Genomic DNA, 20,844 nt, shown 5'->3' on the forward strand with positions numbered 1-20,844 from the left:
ATGTCCACATGATAAGATTTTAGCTATGTATACTTTGAGACATTTACTAGAAAAAAAAATCACCGTTAATTCTCACTCCTAATTTTAACAGTCAAGAGATATTTTACATTGCATTTTAAGTATAAGTTAGCATTCCACAGTCTTCACCCAAAGTATACATACAAATATCAACAGAAGCAAAAAAATCATTAAGTGACATTCTGTATTTCCATTTGTGTCCAATCAACTAATAAATTCAGCCTTAATGCACTATCATCTTACTCCCTAGCTCTCCTCTATGCCTATCAGAAATAAAATAAAGTCAGTGCAAAATGTATGAGTCATTATTCTTCAGTCATACCAAGGCCATAACCTTTAACCTAAGATTACAAATAAAGTGCTATGTGTGAAATTCAATACTGTTTAACTTTTGGGTGTTGAGGTCTAATAAATATAACATTTCGGAAGAAAATTAAAACATTCTGGATCAATTCCATTCATTTTCATGATTTCCTCAGTAGATTTCTATGGCTTTGACTAAGTTTGCTAGTGTGCAGATCCGGGATAAACTGATGAAGTTTGGCATCATTTAGTTTATAATCTGTATCACCAGTTAGTACAAGGCACAGAAATGTTCACTCCCCTACGCACTTCAAAGTACTTCATTTATTATCTAAACAGTTATTCTGACAAAACCATTAGTCAAGAAGAAAGTAAAGATATCTTATTTTTTAAACGACGCAACTTTCACACCAGACTGCTTTAACCACCCATGCTATTTCTGGCAAAGTTTTTATTTCCTAAAGAATACATCCCCTGTCGCCATTCCAATTTTTTCTTACCTATGAGAAGGCCAGGGCTTGTTTTTAATTAGTTTTCACTCAAAGTGAGCTTTTATATATTTCAAGATTTACCTTAACTTTTCCCTAAGTCCCTCATTTTTCTAGCCTCTTCTAAGGAAATACTAAATTTAAATATGAGCAAGCGCCTGCAAAAATCAAGTTGACTTTATCAGCTAACTTCAAGTGATGACAGGGATGAACCAGAAGACATGCACACAAGGTAAAAACAAGACACTTTTTACATTGGAGCTCTGAGCGAGGGCTTTTGGAGTTAATAAGAACTAAGTTCCATGATTTAGAATGAGGTATATTCTCTTATTCGCTTTTTCTTTCTTTTATTCTTCAAATTCGTACTGCAGGTATATTACCAGATAACATGCTTGTAGGATTTTGTCTTATGAAAAAACACAATGCTCTGGTCTTCAGAAGCCCACATCACCAGTGAGCTGAGAGGGTGGGTTGAATTATGTCCATAGTCTTGTTAGTAAAGATGGGTTGGGCTGCAGACCAAACCGAATAAGACAACATGAGGTCAGATATGAACTTGTTTAGTAAAGAAACATAACTTTGTCAACCATTTTAGCCATTTTTAGGAGTACAGTTCAGTGGCATCAAGTATATTTATTAAAACTACCAAGTAGTTTTACTTTAGATTCAACTGGACTCCGGCCTCAATGTCTAGATATACAGTCAATCACTGGTTGATGCTCATGGCTTCACAGAGATAAATGCCATTCTATTTCCAGGTAACCTCCTCAATATTCAGAGCCAGAGCTCAATCAGCACAGTAGAGTTGTCTACTGAGGTGAGGAATAGGCTGCCCAAACCAAGCATTTGTCTATTTCCTTCCAGATGGAAGATAGAAACTTTGATCTTCTCTTCCTTGCCATTAAGCAAAGAAGGAACCCACTATTCCCTGACCTTTGGGAGTTTTGCAAACTTCAGACTGCATGCAGTTCAGAACACAGACAAGAAACTCTCCAAGAAAAACATGCCCCAAATGAACAGGATATAAACAAAGCTGTAACGAGGTAATTAATGGTAGGGACTTGACTCCCTTCACTTTGCTTCTCTGATAACAATCTGGCATTTTATCAGCAGCGTCTTTTATCTGGAAGGATTCACTGTGTTCTGCTGCCTGGAACTATTCTGGGAGGGGACAAAGACACGCTTTCATCTTGGAAAGGAAATGGAACTACATCTAGAAGGGGTAAGGAAGAGTCAAAGCCGTAAAAAGACCTCCAAGTCTTTCTTTGCCAGAAGGGAGAGGTAAATGGAAAATAGGATGCCCTGTTTCCCTGAAAGCACAGAAGCAAGTTCTAATGGGAAAGAAGTCACAGAGTCCTCAGCCAGGCCACAAGAGTGATGACTCTGTGCTTCCCGCCTTTGTTCCAATTCTGCACCTTCTCCCCATTGTCATCTAATTATCTTTCTTTCAAAACCAAAGAAACTTAAACTAATTTATATCATGGCATAAGTGACTAATAATAACATAAAAGTCATTTACCTCCCATTGTGATGTCCATTTTCTTAGAAGGGATGAAATCCAAATACTAAAAGAATAAAAGTCTACCTGAGTCTTCAAGACCTGGCTTAAGACGAAGGCTGCATCTGAGATATCTGGGTGGGGAGAGGGCACTGCCTAAGATTTCTCAAGTCATTTCACACAGGTTGTTACTACATTGGGCAGGGTGTGTGATAAAGCTGGCCCTGGTCAATGACTAGAGTGGGTTTGATCTGGCCCCTCGAATGGTTTCACTTCTAAGGGAAAAGGGAACTGCTATGGGAGAATTAATTTATAGTAAAGAATGACTCCTGGTTTCCCCTCCAAAACATGGCCTCTCCACTTAAATCTCATAACAAGCAGCCATGGATTGGTTATGGAAGAACTTGGGATAAATAGGGCTTTGAATTCCCTATCCTATTTAGGCCTCAGGAATATTTATTCAAGGTTGAGCCAGGGTATCTGGCCAATTCCAAACCCACAGCCTGGGGTTTCTAAACCAGAGTGTGGATTGCCCAGTGACACTAGTTCCCTTCTGTCAGGCTGAGTAGCAATCCTGTGGAGTCGCCTATGTTCATACTCAGGGCCCTGGTGACAATTCACAGTGCTTCAGGCAAGGAGTAGGGCATAAAGAAGTGGCTCTGCTGGCTGGCTTTCAACAGGGAGTTCTATCAGGACATGGTATTCTAAGGCTGCCACTTTAGAGATGTGTTCAACCAGGTAGCAGAATGCTGATCCTTCTCTAGTCTTTCTCCTATGTCCAGTTTCAATCTCCTATGAATTAAATTCTTAAATATCTTAAATCATGTAGTTTTTAAGAAAAGGTTAAAGAAAATAATTGTATTATATTAATTATATAACACTGAAGCTTAGCAAGAAAACCTGTTTCTCTTCACTAGATTTATACAAGTTATAGTAAGTATAAATGAATTCTACTTTTTGTTTAATCTACACCGAAGTGGAGCTGCACCTTCAACTCTCGTTTCACAGGAAAGAAGGATTCTTTGGGGGAAAATAAATAAATAAGTAGCCCGGCAAGAAACAAACTAATACTACTCACCCATCACCCACACAGACAGCTCAAGGGACTCCCTTGATTCGTGTTTGAAAATAGTTTCCGGCCACTGCTTTGAAAATTATTTCTTTTCTGTGTGACACATCCTTCAGTAACAATTCAGCTTTTCCTTGGCTACCTAGATATATTTCCATAGTTTGTGCCAAAACAGATGACTTCTTCCTGTACAGTTCTAATAATCAAAAAGGAGCAGATTTATTTATAGAGCAGCACCTTTCATACAAATATATACTTTATTAATGCTCTCACTTTATATACTGAGCAGGAAAATCTCACTAATGGGGTCATGCCTAATTTTGATTCTGAGGCTGAACTAAAGTTTCCCTATGGGGGCTGGGGTAGTGGCTCAGTAGTAGAGTGCTTGCCTAGTGTGAGGCCCTGGGTTTGATCCTCAGCACCACATTAAAAACAAAAGCATTGTGTCCATCTACAACTATATGTATATGATATTTATATAGATATATAAAGTTTTCCTATGGGTCTAAGAGTTTTCATCTACAGCTGAGAGAAATCTTTGATTTCTTGGAGCTGGTAGTCGGGGCACAAATGGCCTAGCCAAGTGTTCTCCCTGCTGCCAAAAGCCTCAGAGTAGCCTACCTCGCCCTCAGTGTGCCCTCACCTCAGGTTGGTGAAGGAGGGAAGTGGGACTAAGCACAAGGAAAACTCAAAACTAAGGAACCAAAGGAGGTTTTAACCACTTCATAGACCTTACGGTCAGCCAAATGCTCCTGTCATGTATCTGTCAGAGCAGTTTCCCAAAGTTACTACCTGCAACTTGGAGTAACATTAGTAATTTAAACACATCACTGATTCAGATTTGAGTTTTTCCAAATCAGTTCAGAATTACCATATAAGAAAACATGGGCAATTTTAAAAACTTTCATTGATAGCCTTGTGATTCTATTTTCTTTCTAAGAGAATAAAAACAGGGATGATCAGAAAGGTTACTGTATGTGAAAGTACTTTGTAAATTTCAAATTCTACATAAATTTTTGTTACTATTGTTTTTTTCTTTCCTTTTAGCAACTCTGGAGATTCTCAAAAATTATGTAAGATTTCAACAGTGGAAACTTAACATGATACACTGAAGACAGATAGGAAACATTTTCTAATGGTTTAAAAGGTATGCATAAATAGCAACCCACAAATAATCTCATTAAGATTTTATGCTTCTTAGCCTCAAGCCACATTTTCTATTTACTAAGACACTTATAACTGCAATGACCCATGATTTCCTATACTAAGGAAATTTTCTTTTGTAAGAAATTCTCAGTTATTTCTCAACAATCTCAGAACTTCAGTTAAGCCAGTTTTATTTAGCAACCTGTCACAACCACTTGGACCTAACTGCAACTTTTTCTTCTTTTTCTGTGGATTTCAGATTAGAAAAAGAGACCACTGCCAATGCAATGCCCAAGGGGGCAAGTATTTCAAGAAAGCAAAGTCTAAATATTTGTTATTTAAAACCACAGGTTAACTCTGGCACGTGGAGAACTAGCTTGTCTTACATCACAGAGCATCATGGATAGCTAGTGGAAGGACTTGCTATGGGGTGAGGAGTTAGGATAGCCAAGACAATGGCAGATGGGTTCTGGAGTCAGATCACCTAGATTCAAATCCACGCCTTATCACTTACCAGCAGACTGAGGTAGAGCACATTTCTAAATTTTCTTCTGCCCAGCCTTCGCCCTCCCTCAATAATAATAACAATGATAATAAGCTCACAGTGACTTTTTGTGATGATTAAATGAGTTAGTATGTGTAAGGTTCTAAAACAGTGCCTGGCCCATGGTAAACATTTGCTAATTGTTATCATTAATCACTAATTAGGATGAAAAAAATCAGAGTACAAAAGATAGGGACAAGAAGTGTCACAGCACCTCATGACAGAACCCTGGGTCTGACTCAACACTGCATTTTTCTAGTGCCTGACACTTTGATGCTCCCAATAAATATCTGTTGAGTGAGTGACTCACAGTCCCTGACTCCTTCGACAGTCATTTTTTTTTACTGTGAACACATTAGATTTATTCCTTCTGGACTCTTGAGTGTCATCTGTTTTTTTCTATCTCCAAAGAAAGTTACCAACGCCTGCCACTTGCTACCTCAAACTGATGATAATCAATATAAGAAAAAAAAAAATCATTTCACACTCCCTAAAGGGCTTTGGGAAGAAAGTGATATATATATTTTTAAAGACAAATGCTCCTTTGTTATTGAGTTGGCAGGAGGGCTGGGGGTGTAGCTCAGTGGTAGAGTGCCCCTGAGAGGTATAGTGCCTAGCAGGCATCAGGCCTGGGTTCCATTCCCAGCACTAGAGGGACAAAAAAAAAATGAAGAAGAGAAAGAAGAAGGTGGAGGAAGAGAAGGAAAGAAAAGAAAACCGAGCAAGCATGAACAGTCAGTTACGGTGGAGAAGCCTCTGTGAGTCCAGATTCCATCATTTTCTTTGGAGAAGGGAACTTCTGGCCAGGTGGATGGAGTGTGATGTCAGACATTACATGTGACGAGGAGAGGACTGGATGTTCAGCCCTCAGTGTGCCAAGGCAACTGAAACTGCTAACTTATGGGTGCCTGTGGCACAGGCAGAAGAAGCTGTTCAATAGGTGGTACATCACTATAACCCCAGTGATTTGGGAGACTGAGGTAATAGGATTTCAAGTTTGAGGCCAGCCTCAGCAACTTTGTAAGACCCTAAGCAACTCAGTGAGATCCTGTCTCCAATAAATAAATAAATAAATAAACAAACAAACAAATAAATAAAATAAAATAAATAAAAGGGCTGGGGATGTGGTTCAGTGGTAGAGTACCCCTGGTTTAATTCCCAGTTGGTGGGGGGCGGAGGGTGGGCAAGCTTCATTTAATTCTATGAGTTCCAGATCTAGAATTGACTTATCAGTGTAGGTGTGTGGCAACTCCAGAGTGCATAAGAGCGAAAAAGAAGTGGGCTGAGGGCAGGACAAAGAGGTGCATCAATGTCTGAAAGGCAACAGGAGGAAGCAGAAAGAAGTGGCCAGAGAAGGTCACTGAGGAAAGAGTATCATATGAAAGGAAGTTTGCAATAGTGTCAACTCCAGATACAAACCAAAAAAGATGACTGCAAAGCATCCAATGGCTTTTTTAACTAGGAGGTCACTACAATTTCACCTTTCTAGATACAGTTTCAGCTCAGTGGTAGAAGGAGTTGGCTGCAGTAGTCTGAGGAATGACTAGGAGGGGAGGAAGTAGGAGCCTATGAGCACAGAACTTTTTCCAACATCTGACCACAGAAGATGGACTGCAGACCTCTCTTCTCTTTCAAACAAGATGAGACCCAGGATGTTAGACAAGGGTACAGAACAGGCCCTCAGTAAATATATTTAATGGTGATGAAGAATGGTCACAAATTCAAGTGAGATGAGAACACATGGTAAAACAAATGCTTATTAATGCTGACCTGAGTCCATTTACTCTTGTTCTCTCTTTCATAAGAGGGGCCCATCCAATTTCATATATATTTTACATATTTTCATTTCACATAGTCATGCAATAGTGCAAACATTCTCCAATGCCAATAAATAAACTTCTTGATCATAAACATAAAAAAGAGAACATATACTATAAAAAAGAGGATGTCTGTAACTGGCTTGGAGGGAGACAAGCAGCAGAATGTCTCAATGTTCCAGGTGAGTGAGAAAAATAAGCTAAGGAGGAACAAGCAAAAGCATGCAGGTCACAATGCATCTAGTCCAGCCAATGTGACTAATGAAGCTTGTTTTAACTAGATTATAAATTAAGGAGTCCCTGCTTAGCTGAGGTTTTGCTTTCTGCAGTTTCAGTTACCCATGGCCCAAAAATACTACGTGGAAAATTCCAGGAATAAACAACTGATACGTTTTAGTTTGTGTACCATTTTGAATAGCATGAATAAATCTCATGCGACCCTGCTCTGTTCCACCAGAGACGTGAGTCAGCCCTTTGTGCAGCATATCCACACTATAGATACTACCCACCTGTGAACAGCCAGCCACCTCACTTATCAGACTGACCATGGCAGTAATGAGTGCTTGTGTTCAAGTCATAACAACAGTGATGCTCACAATTCAGATATGCCCAAGATAAGCTGTAAGGTGCTTCCTAAAAAGTGGAAGTTCTCAATAAGGAAAGAGAATAATCAGGTTGGTGGTAAGATTTATGATAAGAACAAATGAAGTAGTCCCTGTGAAACTGTAAAGAGAGAAAAAAGAAATTCATGCTAGTTTTTCTGCCACAATTCAAGTTACAGCTATAGTGTGTGGTATTATAGTAACAAACATAGTATACGTAGGACCTGGTACTTTATAGTTTCAGGCACCAGTGGGGGTTTTGAACTTGTCCCCTGAGAATGAGGCTGGGCAGGAGGGTCTACTATAGTCTAGCAAGGGTCAAGACTCAGAAGCAGAGTAGAAAAAACTATGCCAGTCAGGGAAAGATAACCAAAACATACTATAATGTTATTTTTCCATGTCTTCATTTGAGGCCTACTATAATTAATCTTTGCCTGCCTATTTATTCCCTAATTCATATTCTGTTTGAAAAGAAAAATATACATATATACTTCTGGACCTAAAATGATCCCTACTACATAGGATAAAAAAACTGCATATTGTCAGCATTTGGAACTTGGTACTGTGAAATCCTTAAGTTAGAATTTAAAATGCCTGCTGAGCACCTTGTCTACTATTTTTGAGAAAATATTTATGGCAAGAAAATGACAGTTCCTTAAGGAAAAATATTGCTAAAGCATTTAAAAATTTTAATATTACTAAATTTAAACTTTCCCCCATTACTATTCAGTATTCCCACAAGAGTAAAATGCCATCTTTGGGGCAAATACTGTTCTTATTCCATATCAATGGTTTCTCCTGTTAAACAACAAGCCATTTATTTTGTGAGTTTCTTGGGTCACCCATGGTTCAAGTGGAAGCAAAGCTCTTTATGATGACTTCCAAGTTATGAATCATAAAGCTCTATCACAATCTTCCCCTTGTTGGGCCCCACTGTCTGCAGAGTGCATGGCCTGACTTTGTTCTCACATGAAATCACCATGAGTGACTTCTAAAAGTCCTCGAGATGGCAAGCTGAATTTCCTTTTTTTTCCCTGCTCTGCTACTTGAGGAAGCTTTCTGGACTTTCTGGAACCCACTAAGCCTTATCCTTAGGATAAATATCCTATAAGGAAGTGGTTAATATACATGGTCAGGCCTATAGGCTGTTGTTCTATCTCACCAGCTAGACTGGATATTCTTTTGAGGATGAAGACCTTTTTCTTTACTTAGCATTTTGCCCAAGACCTAACACCACTATGTACACAAGGAATGTTTAGCCAACAATCAACTGATTGGATTCTAACTTTTAGAGTGAATGGCAGCAATAGGCCACAGATTATCATCATTGTCAGAAATTTCACCTAAGAATGAGATTGTTTGCAGATCAAATAACTTGTTCTAACATGACCTGAATTGGCCTGTTAAAGTAACAGATAACATTTAAGAAAAGCTGGTCCCTACAAGTTTTGTTTTTCTAGCTTGCTTTGTCAATGCATTCCATAAGAGGTGAACTCCTCATTCCTCTTGCTCAAAGACATACTTAGAAAAAGGTCTTAAAGAGATATGGCATCAGAGATGAAATTGGCTGGGCCCTCTCTAGGAACAGAGAGGGAAAAAAAAATTGGTGTCAGACAACAGAGTATATTTTTATGCAAACAGCCATAGAATACAAAAAACATGATTTCATTTCACATGCTGAATCTCAGCTACTGCTACATGGAATTCAGAAGGCCACAAGCACAGCTCTCCAAATAAAAACTAGGCACAGCCACAGTAAGGAGGCAGAGTAGGCAGTTGCCCAGTGTGATTCCACCAACACTGGGAAAGAACCTTCCAAACGCTGCTTCTGTCTTCTTTATTTAAGTCCTAAAATGCCATCACCAGAGTCTCATGGCTTTATTTCAAATATATGTCCCTGTGATACAATCAGCCTCAAAGAAACTAACACTGGGGTCATTGACATGTCTGTGGGGGAAAAAAAAAAAAAAGAGTGGGCACAATTTAGTCTATAGGCAAAGAGGAAAAGTGAGCAACTGAAAACCCCTTGAGCAGAAATGAACATCTGCACCTTGACATCTGGCCCAAAGCCTGGCCTGGTGTCACACAGTCACACTACTTAAACCAAGAGGTCAGGGTTTCCAGACTGATGAGGTAGCAGGTTCCTTCTTTACCAACAACTCTTAGCAAATGAGGATGGTGTAGGGAGACTCATTCCCTGTACCCTGTTTCCCTAAGCCTCCTGGAACTCAGTGGTAACCACAGGAAGGGTGGAGTCTGGGAATTCTATGCTGGGTGGAGGAGGATATTCTACATTAACAGTACTGGGAAAGCCCTATTCTTGGGTGTTTCTACTTTTGTAATGGGCAAGGCTTGAGGACTCTGCTACTCTCTCTGCAGGTATCTCCATTCAAAAAGTTCCTCTGGTAAGTTTGGACCACAAAGAGTTATCTATTTCAATCAATTCAGAAAAGCATCTCTAACTTCTCAAAGACTCAGATGTTTCTTATGCTTCTCAGAAAACAAATGTGGCTTAAGCCAACATCTGGAATAGAGAAAAATATAGCAACCACAAAAAAAAAAAATAATAATAATTAAATTAATAAGGAATGCTTTTCAGACATAACATCACATAGGCCAAAAAAATGTTTTCAGAACAAAGTTATAGAAGTTATTTAGAAGCTAAATTTAGGTGAATTAATTCCTGGAGGGCACCATTTAGGAGCAGATCACCAAACCTTGCAGGCCACGTTAAAAACTGCATCCCTTTCTTTGGGAAACTGAAGATCCATTTAAAAATCTGCAAATATGCATCAGAAGTTTAAAGGAAGATTCTATCATGTAATTCACTGCCCATTTAGAATCTACTAAATTCCGAGTGGTTCCACTGTTTTGAAATAAGACATCCCAAATAGATGCCTTGGATGGTCATCTAACCCAAATACAGACACACTGCAGAAATCCTTCAGAAAACATTCTCAACGTATGATCAGTTTTCCTCAAACACTATGGACAGCTCAGCATTAGGAAAATTTTTATGTCCTTGATGGAGAAGGCTGAATTTCACAGAACTCTTCTTTATATTAAAAGCTGAAATCTCCAACTATTTTATCGAGAAGGAAAAAAAAGAAAAAGAAAGAAAGAAATTGTGTGCCTTCTGCCATATGGCGGCCCCTCAAGTATGTAAAGACAATCACCACGTTGCCTCTAAGTCTTCTCCATTCTAATGATTTCCAGATGTTTAGCTTCCTCCTTATGTTGGTCACCTCCCCTGGATAAATATTAGTTTATCAATGACCCTTCTAAAATGGGGATCCCAGAGCAGAATAATAAACAGAATAATATGGGGTTTAGTTTAAGCAACAGAGTTCAGGGGGATTATTGCCTCTGCTATCAAAAAGTGGCAATTGTCACACTACAGTTGTCACAGGTCACAAGGAAATCCCATTCCACAAGACTTTTTTGTTGTTTACTTTTCATAAAAACTTCTATGAAGCCAGATATCCCTCATTTTGCATGTGTATGATTTTTAATTGAAAAAATCAGAATATGATACATATCTCTATTAAATGTTATCTTGATAGTCTCAGCCCATCAATCTAAAGCTATTTTGAATATTACTTTTCAATTATGGACTATATCAGACATATAAACAAACAAACAAAAACAACACATCACAAATTAAATGGAAACTAGAGTATATGGCTTCTCAATTGAACCCTTCCCCTCCAGCCACACAGAGGTAACGGCCACAAGGCTGAATTTGTGTTTGTCATGCCTATGCTTGAAAACTATTTTGAATTTCTATTCCCTTGCCTGTAATGTTTACTTCACACACAAATTTGATAAACATGCAATCTAGTCTGTTTTCATTTAAGTAAATCAAATATTAAATAAAGCTGCACTGTCTATATCCACCAGCCTAGTAATCCCATTAACAATGAGGTGACTCAGGCATGACTTATTCTTAGGGAATCCTTACTAGTTCTCAGCAAGTGATACATTTAATGATCCAGTCTGATATCAACACAACTGGTTTGGTCATTAATAAAATATTTCCCTTGCTAGTGAAAAATCCTTCTGTAGGCCCCAGGCATAACATTCCCATCCTACACTTCCCTCAAATTACTGACATGATTCTGGGCTCACCGGCACCTCATTTATCTGGGTACAGGCATATGGTCTCACTCATAGGCCACAATGTCTCTTTTCTAGCAGTTTACCTATATCTGGCTTCAGGAGTTTCTAGTTTATTAGCAGAGACATGCCAAAGCAGGATAAAAAAGTCTGTTCTCAGATTTTGAATGTTCCCAACACAAAGAAACATAAGGTGGTGGATACGCCACTTACCCTGATCTGATTATTAACTCTGTATACATGTATACATGTATTGAAAGGATATACTGTTGCCCTACGTAAATTACATATACACATTTATCAACTGAATATTGAAGAAATATTTTTAAGGAAGTGCCCTCTCTCTCCATTATACTATCAACCCCTTCCTCTCTCTAAAATTTTTCTTAATAAGCAAACTTAGGAGCACTATTTCATAAGCAGAATTATTTATTCCCATCACACAGATCTATAGCCTGAAGCACACGGGGCTCTCCTGCATGAGTCTTCCATTCAAGCTGCATTAATCTGAGAGGATTTTCCCACCTGTTTTGGCTTACTTATAATTCTATGATTTTGAACAGAAAAAATACCCTCTCTCCTACTCTTATCAATCCAGGCTTCTCTCATATGGCTCTAAAACATGCAGCAGGGGACAGAAAGATGGGCTTCCACAGGAGTCCCTAAAAAGCAATCAGGGGAGAGAAGTTTACAGTCCAGGAAGGTCTCAGGTCACAGGCTCATGAGGCCAGAGCAGACCTAGGTAACAACCAGGCCAATATCTTAATTTGACAGAAAAGGAAACAGGGTCAAAGAGGGGAAGTCACAATATAAACAAAATGTCAGAGCTTATATTAGAACATAATACTCCTCAAAAGCCAGTTAAAATATGAAACTTATCAGAGCCTCTTTTCTACATAACTAGTAACCAGTGGGATACAAAATGTGGCTCTAATATAGTAGGACTAGGAATCCCTTGTGTACTTCAGAGATACACAACTGCTCAGACAAAAAGTCACAATTTCAAAATTTGATTCATTTTTACGTGACTCTGTCTAGCTCTGCATCCAAACCTGAACGAAGTATAGAAAGGTACCACAACCCACAAAAAAAACATAGAAACCCCACAACTATTTCTGTGTGCAAAGAGATTAAGATTTACTTGGAGAGACTAAGCACTGAGCATGACAGCACGTTACAGTTGTGATGAATGGCAAGAAAAGAGGTTTAATGACAAAGGCTATAGAGGAAGGGAGGTGATCCGGAGCTGAGATGGACAGAAAATGAGGACTTTTCTGACTTCCAGCTCAGCAGTGCTGTAGCCACTCTCTGCTTCTTTATTTCTCTGTAAAACAAATCTTGTCCTTTATTTATCTACAAGGATGCTGGGAATATGGCCGATAGAAATGTGATGTGCAATCTTGAAGGAGAGTTTCCAGTGTTACAATCACAAATAGAAGGAGAAGTCAGCTACTGTCTCCTGCAAAAGCCCCAACCCACTACCGTGGAAAATGAGCTGGGTAAGGACAAAAGTGATAATCCCTGAATTATATAACTTTCAAAGAAAACAAAACAAGAGTCAATATTATTTCCCAATGACACAAGCTTAAAAGATCAACTCTTTTTTTTTGGTGGGGGGAGGGTTGTAATCTTGCAGAGGTTTTTTTTTTTTTTTTTTTTTAACCATACGATTCATTTTTTTTAGTCATACATGACAGCAGAATGTAATTTGACATATAATACATACATGGAATGTACATACATCAATCATAATGTCTATTCTATTCTGCTGCCCTTCCTATCCCCCCTACTCCTCCCCTCCTCTCCCATCCTTTCTCTCAATTTTTATATTCCCACCTTCCTCTCTTATAAGATTGGTATGATCCAAAGGTTCCATGAAATATTTTTAAAATACATAAAACATGTATTTTTCCATTCTTTGTCAGCTAGATTTTCATACTTCATCTAAACAAGTTTCTACTACATAGGTCCCTATAGGTAATTCCTATACCATGTGTTTAAGACTGTATTGCTATTTGTACTTTAGTATTTGTCAGAAAAAGAGTAGATTTCACTGAAAACTTCTTTAAGAGAACAATGACTAAAATGGATTGGGAAAAAGAGGTGCTGAAAGTCATTTGTAATGAAAATAAGCCCAAAGGTGTAGTGCTGAGGGTGGGAGGGAAGACCTTTTAAAAGCACCCACAAAAGCAAATGAAAGGCAACGACAGAGTTTCTCCACAGATATTAATCAGATGCTGCAATTTCAGTTTTCAGCAACAGAGCCACTTTCCCAACTGCCCCCGCTCCCTCAAACAGATCACCAGGCTGTTGCAGAGAATAAAGAGCTTTGTCCAAGTGTCACAACTAGTAAATGGCAGAACCTGGACAGAACCCAGTCTTTTGAGTCCTGGGTCTTTGCTCTGTTCAAGACTCCAGGATCCTAGGTTTGGGGCATATGTGGTTTCTTACAGTTCTTCAAGGGAAACTTGAAACTTGCCTGTGAAAAGGAATTCAAAGATGCATGTCAGGAGACTTTTTAGTCTCTGAAAAGACTTCTAGTGTCTAGAAAGCCCCAGACAGTTGGCACCAGTGAGCTGTGTCACAAAGCCAGTCACATTTCCTTTGAAAACATGAATTACTATGCTCTGTGGTATTTCAACTGAAGGGTGAATAGTTCTAAATCGGCGTTATCATATTAATATGGTAAAGGACTGCGGACCTGGATCCAGCAAAACATCAGGCACATAAAATACACTGGATTAAAGAAAATTTGTAAACAAGATGTTGGGATTAATATTATTATTTCTGTCCTAAGATGTTGCAACAATTATAACTGTGTGCACGCACACACACACGCAACTAGAAAATCCAAACCAGAGATTTTTAAGATTTCAGTCAACAACAATAAAAACCTTAAGCTTGGATATATTCTTAAATGTGGAACAAAGGACTAAAAATACAAATGGTATTTAGCAATGCAGAGAGGATAGAAATAGCAGGTAAGCATACATAAATCAAGGGAAATAAAAGCCGTTGTTAGGCTTTTAATCGTCTTTGCATTGTAGGATTCACTTTAGTATGGTCAAAGCAACTGTGCAACTCCCACTAGCTAAAAATTTTCTCTTTAGCTAGATTCAGAGTATCCTTGGGTCTAATGAGAGCTCTTCCAAGTACTTATGTTCCCATTAATGATGCTATTAAGATAAAACACCACCTATTTCCTATGTGTACATCCATATTTTCAGCAGCTACCCCAAATCAAAACTGCCCAGTCTTCACCAGAACCACAAACATTGCTTTGGAATAATAGGATTCACAATCAATCTTTTACATTCTTAATGACTAATGTTCTCCGAGGTCATTAAATCAAATGTATGCAGTTTTATCAAATTTGCTATTTTTTTAAAGATCCACTTATAGTTCATCTCCCCAGTGTGAACATTTTGGGGTAGCATAGGTTGTTGCTATAGCAAATTGATGCTACTCAGAACTGGGTATTCTAATTTTAATCTAGGCTCCTTCCATTTTCCACAGTAGATGGTCAAGGGACAAGAGTGTATTTGGCCATGGACCACCATCCCACAGATGTGTGTCTGATTACATATGGCTGATCAACCCAATCAACTAACCTTTAGTACTGGAAAAGCAAAATGAGGCACAATCCCACCAATGGATACACCCTGAAAACGACCTGTATTCAGATGCAGTGACTGGGGACATAGTCTTCAGTCTCTCTTCATTGCATAATATTCAAGCCTCACAGGCACATTCAATGTGGCTTAAGTGCATGGCAACTCAAAAGGGAGCTGGTTATTTTGGTGTAATAGAAAGAGTACATATAATACTCCTGACAAAGCCCTGCACTCTTGGATTCAAATTTCAACTCTGCAACTGGCTCACTCTCTGAACCTCAATTTCCTCGATGGGAAAAACAGGAGTGAAAACTCCTCCTCTAGAAGTCATGGTAAACAAAATGCCCAGTGCCTGGCAAAAAAAAAAAAAAAGCAGGCTTTTTTCTAATGACCTCTCTGCTCAGAATACATCTTTGCTTATTCTACACTCTTGAGTCAAAATCTACTTTTATAAAACTCCTTAATTAGCCTAACCAAGTACATCCAAGTGTGACCCTACTCCTGTCTAATTTATTAAATGTCTCCATGTACATGACTCTGATGATGTTTAATATCCCAAATGTAATCTTGCTACTCAAAGTGTGGTCCTTAGACCAGCAGTCTCATATTACCCGGAAGTCTGTTTGAAAGGCAGATTTTCAGGCCCATCCCAGACTCTACTGAATCAGAATTCATGAGATTCCCAACTGGTATCTTTATAACTTAAAATTTGAGAAACATTGCTTTATGACACACGTACCCTCAATGAATCCCAGCCTACTGACCAACTAAGGAATCCACTGCAGAGCTTCTCCTCTGGTGGTGCACTATAAATCTGTATTCAGGCAGAAAGCAACTATTGACTACAACATTTTCATCAGGACAATATGATTAAAAACTTCTTACTTTGTGTCTTTTTAGTTTTTTTTTTAAAGAAACACACTAAGTACAGTAGCTCCAAAGTAGTATTTAAATTTTCTATATTAATGCAATTTTGTTGTATATAATATTTGCTTTGAAGATAATAAGTAGTATGTGCATTCTGATTATATGTAAACAAATAAGTTTAGAAAGATATTTTTAATGCAGTAATTTCTGGCTTCCAGGATCCAACACATCATAGTCTGATAGTAAAAAAAAAAAAAAAAAAAAAAAAAAAAAAAAACCTCCTGCAAACAATGTTTTCAACACAGACTGATTACCAAGTTCTATGGCATATTTTTGTTTCTAATGTACACTGGGATTCTCTGCCTTTCCCCCTTACATTACCTTTCTAAAACTATATCTTGGTTTTTTTTTCCCCCCAGATAGTCATAAAAGGGAACTTGAAAGTAAAACTGACCACCCAAATTCCTAAAATGAATCACCAAATGCTGGATGAGGGAGACTGGTAACTTAGTGTATCAGGAAACAAAACCAGCTTGAGTGAGTCATCTCTGTGATCAAAGATAACAGAGCCACAGCCAGGGCTTGTTGCAAACAAATGGCCACAGCAATCACACGTCAGAATCTCATGTTTAATGGTTTCTCACATTAAACTGCGTAAGTCAGCTCTGTGAAACCGGAAGTGGAACCCAGAGCACCACATAAATAATAAACACACTCTCTTGAGTTTGGTATTCTTATCCTTCTGCTCCAAGTCTATTTCAATTTTCAGTGGATACAATAAAATGAAGTTGCCGTTTTGTCAAGAAGTAAGCAGAAAGGTAAAAGTTAACCAGTACTATAGGCTTCCAGAGTGTTTCTCAAGAAAATGTGAATACTTTTTGAAGGCCTGCTTATTGTGGTGTTTAATCCAAAATGAAAACTGGGGCCACGGGCTCCAGAAGCAGGAAAGCCTGTTTCTGAATTCCATGCATATTCTATGTTCATGTTTCTTTTTCAGGCACTCCAAGCTTGAAGGAGATGAGTGGGAACTTGTACTACATGGCATTGCCATCAACAAGCCACCCCTGCATGCCCTAGCACATTCCTCCAAGTGAAGAGCCAGGTGTCCTGATGTCCTCTTGAACTGCTGAACAGGGGCTATATGCCAGGAGCAAGTCTGCACCATGCTGGGTGAGCTCAACACAGGGATAATGCAAACACCAGGCTATGTTTTTCAAAAGAGGTACCTTGTATCAGTACCACACACCCATTAGCAGGCAGGTCTCCAAGGAAAACACTACTTACACAGTGGGTGCACCCATGACAGAAGAATCTTCCGCTGAAACACTGGAGGGGAGTCTGGGGCAGGGGCAATAAGCCTCCTGCTCCCGTCTATACAAGATCCCTCCCAAGGTAAAAAATAAACTAATTAATTAACATCTCTTATTATATAATAATTTCTGAAATAAAAACAAACTAAAATATTCTCACAAAATTCCCATGACCACCCCCACTATTTCCACGTAGGATGATACCTCATAATGAAGGGAACAAAAGGTGCCATGCTGAGAGCAGAAGAGGTGCCATCCATTGGGGAGGGGTACAGTCTCTCCAGCACCAAAAGTAACAGGAACATGCTTGGATGACGGTCCAATTGCCCCAGATCACTGGAAAAAAAAAAAAAAAAAAAAGTGGTTGTACACAAAAGATCTGAACTTTAAGAATTGAGGCACTATCTTCAAACACTTTCTCATTAAGTAATTAATTAATTCTGTATATGAAGTGAGACTCTTTTGAGTTTTCCTTTTTTTTTTTTTTTTTCACTTTTTTCTCCATTCATTTCATATCTTCCTAGTATTCATCAAAAGGAAAAAAACTCCAGGAAAAATCAGGGATTGGGCTTTTGCACATGATTTTCTTCTCAAATTCAGTCATTTGCTTAAGCAGAGTCTACTACTCTAAGTATGAAATGTAAAACTTTTGGTGTCCAAATATATTTAAGGCATGAACATACTAGGGCCAAAGTCTGTCTGCACAAACTACTAATATGAGGAAATATATCATAAACAGAAGAAAAACTCATTGATATAATTTTATTTTCCTATTACAGACTATTCACATATATTCACACAATATGCAAACACATGTTGGCACATGTTCTAATGTCCATACTAAAAATACCACTACCAGTGATAGGGTGTGGTTGAAAGGGCAACGATGAACTTCTCTATCTGCCCTGATGAGACTGGAAGCCCTCTTTTTTGGGGGGGTCTGGGGGGTGGTACTAGGGGTTGAACTCAGGGGCACTGGACCACTGAGCCACATCCCCAGCCCTGTTTTGTATGTTATTTAAAGGCAGGGTCTCACTGAGTTGCTTAGCACCTCACTTTTGCTGAGGCTGGCTTTGAACTCGAAATCCTCCTGCCTCAGCCTCCTAAGCTGCTAGGATTATAGGCCTGTACCACCGCACCTGGCAGAAAATAACTCGTAACAGAAGAAATCATCATGGGCTTCTGAAAAACTAGTTTCTATGTAACACTGAAAGAGGATTCAATTTAACAAAATTTGACATTAAACAGGGTTTTTAAAATATCAATCAAATATAAAAACAGGATTTTACATAACTTTTCAGGTACAAATCTACTATCGAGAGCCAGGCAACATGATATAATTATAAAAAAAATACCATTTTTTAAAAAACTGTCATTTATAAGGAAAAAGTTCATTAAAAATTATTGCCTAGGAGAAAAATCTTGATTAATTAAGTACTTCACCCCCTAATTTTACTTTGCCGCACCCTTTCATCTTTTTACCTGTCCACTGTACTGGCTACAGCTTCCAGCTGTTTGAGAAGGAAGGGATAGAGTTCTGGGAAACGAGAGAAAAACTCTCTGCCTGTCATTCTGTGGAGAAAGAAAAAAGATCAATTACTATCATGTATTTCCCCTGATCCATTCCCCTCACATACACTTTAAAGAACAATAACAGGGCTGGGGATGTGGCTCAAGCGGTAGCGCGCTCGCCTGGCATGCGTGCGGCCCGGGTTCGATCCTCATTAGCACCACATACAAAAAAAGATGTTGTATCCGCCGATAACTAAAAAATAAATATTAAAAAAAAATTAAAAAAAAAAAAAAAGAACAATAACAAAGGTCATTTGTTTGTATGTGGTGTTTGGATATTTAATGCAAGTTAAAAATAAAACCTATAGCAACTTAAATTTAACAGAAATGATACTATAATTTTGACTTTGGACATGTCTGGATTTGTGGACTTCTAACTCCAAATTAAGATTACATTTATTTATTTATTTATTTGAGAGAGAGAGAATTTTTTTTTTTTTAAATATTTATTTATTTATTTTTTGGTGGACACAACATCTTTGTTTGTATGTGGTGCTGAGGATCGAACCCGGGCCGCACGCATGCCAGGCGAGCGCGCTACCACTTGAGCCACATCCCCAGCCCCAAGAGAGAGAGAATTTTTTAATATTCATTTTTCAGTTATCGGCGGACACATCTTTCTTTGTATGTGGTGTTGAGGATCGAACCCGGGCCGCACGCATGCCAGGTGAGCGCGCTACCACTTGAGCCACATCCCCAGCCCAGATTACATATATTTATGAAAATTTGATACTAAGTCTGTCAGGAAGAAATATTTAACATGTGAAAACGCCAAGTTTGAGCAATTGATTTGGACTATGTGTACAGTCAAAAATCTGATTGATGCTGACTCAGCTTTGGTGATAAGGGTAGGTTCTAGAACAAGGTTTCCCAACCTTGGTACCAATCATTTTGGACCAAATAACTCTATGTTTTGGTGGGCAGTGGGGGGCAATATCCTGTGCACTGCAGGATATTTATGTCCTGTGCCCTGCAGCCTCTGTGGTCTCTACCAAATAGATGCCAATAGCATGACACTCCTCCTTCCAATCATGACAATCAAAATATTTCCAGACATTGCCAAATGTAGTCAGTGAAATAAAATGGTCCCTGACTGAATGGCAATTATCAAGAATATAAGTAACAATAAATGTTGGTGAAGATATAGAGAAAAAGGTACACTCATACATTGCTTGTGGCACTGCAAATTGGTGCAACCACTATGAAAAACAGTATGGAGATTCCTCAGAAAACTTATAGTGGAACCACCATTTGACCCAGTCATCCCACTCCTCAGCATATATCCAAAAGACTTAAAATCAGCATACCATAGTGACACAGCCATATCAATGTTTACAGAAGCTCAATTTATAATAGCTAAGCTATGGAACCAACCTAGGTGTCCTTCAACAGATGAATGGATAAAGAAAATGTGTTATATATACACAATGGAATATTAGTCATAAAGAAGAATGAAATTATGGCATTTGCTGGTAAATGGATAGAAATGGATATTATCATGCTAAGTGAAATAAGCCAATTCACCCAAACCAAATGTCAAATGTTCTCTCTGATATATAGATGCTGGCTAACAGTATTCAAGATTTTTGTCCATTTTAAAAACAGGTTGCTTCTTTCCTTTCTTATATAGTCATAAATATGCACTGCATATACTTTCTCCTAGTTTGTAGTTTGCTAACTTATTTTCTTCCTAAAATCTTTTGATAAGCAGAGGTTTTTAGATATTTGGTAAAGATATTCTTTTCCTCCCTTTATGTCTCATGTTTTTCATGGCCTAAAAAATCTCTGCCTACTTCAAAGTAAAACATTTTTTGTTTTCTTCTAGAAGCTTTATGGTTTTAGCTTTTATGTTGAGGTCTACGATCCATCTAAAATTAACT

At 38.4% G+C, this 20,844-nt stretch overlaps 1 protein-coding gene across 1 annotated transcript in view; it reads right to left on the reverse strand.

The window, feature by feature from the left end:
- Thada (THADA armadillo repeat containing) overlaps positions 1-20,844 on the reverse strand; it is a 310,445-nt gene that overhangs the window by 149,852 nt on the left and 139,749 nt on the right. The window contains exons 27-28 of the mRNA XM_027934275.2: positions 18,875-18,964; positions 17,597-17,728 (exon numbers count right to left, since the gene is read on the reverse strand). Coding sequence (XP_027790076.2) covers positions 17,597-17,728; positions 18,875-18,964 — 222 coding nt within the window. The remainder of the gene's footprint in view (positions 1-17,596; positions 17,729-18,874; positions 18,965-20,844) is intronic.

This window comes from Marmota flaviventris, chromosome 14 (genome assembly GCF_047511675.1).
Source record: "Marmota flaviventris isolate mMarFla1 chromosome 14, mMarFla1.hap1, whole genome shotgun sequence".
Taxonomy (NCBI): Eukaryota; Metazoa; Chordata; class Mammalia; order Rodentia; family Sciuridae; genus Marmota; species Marmota flaviventris.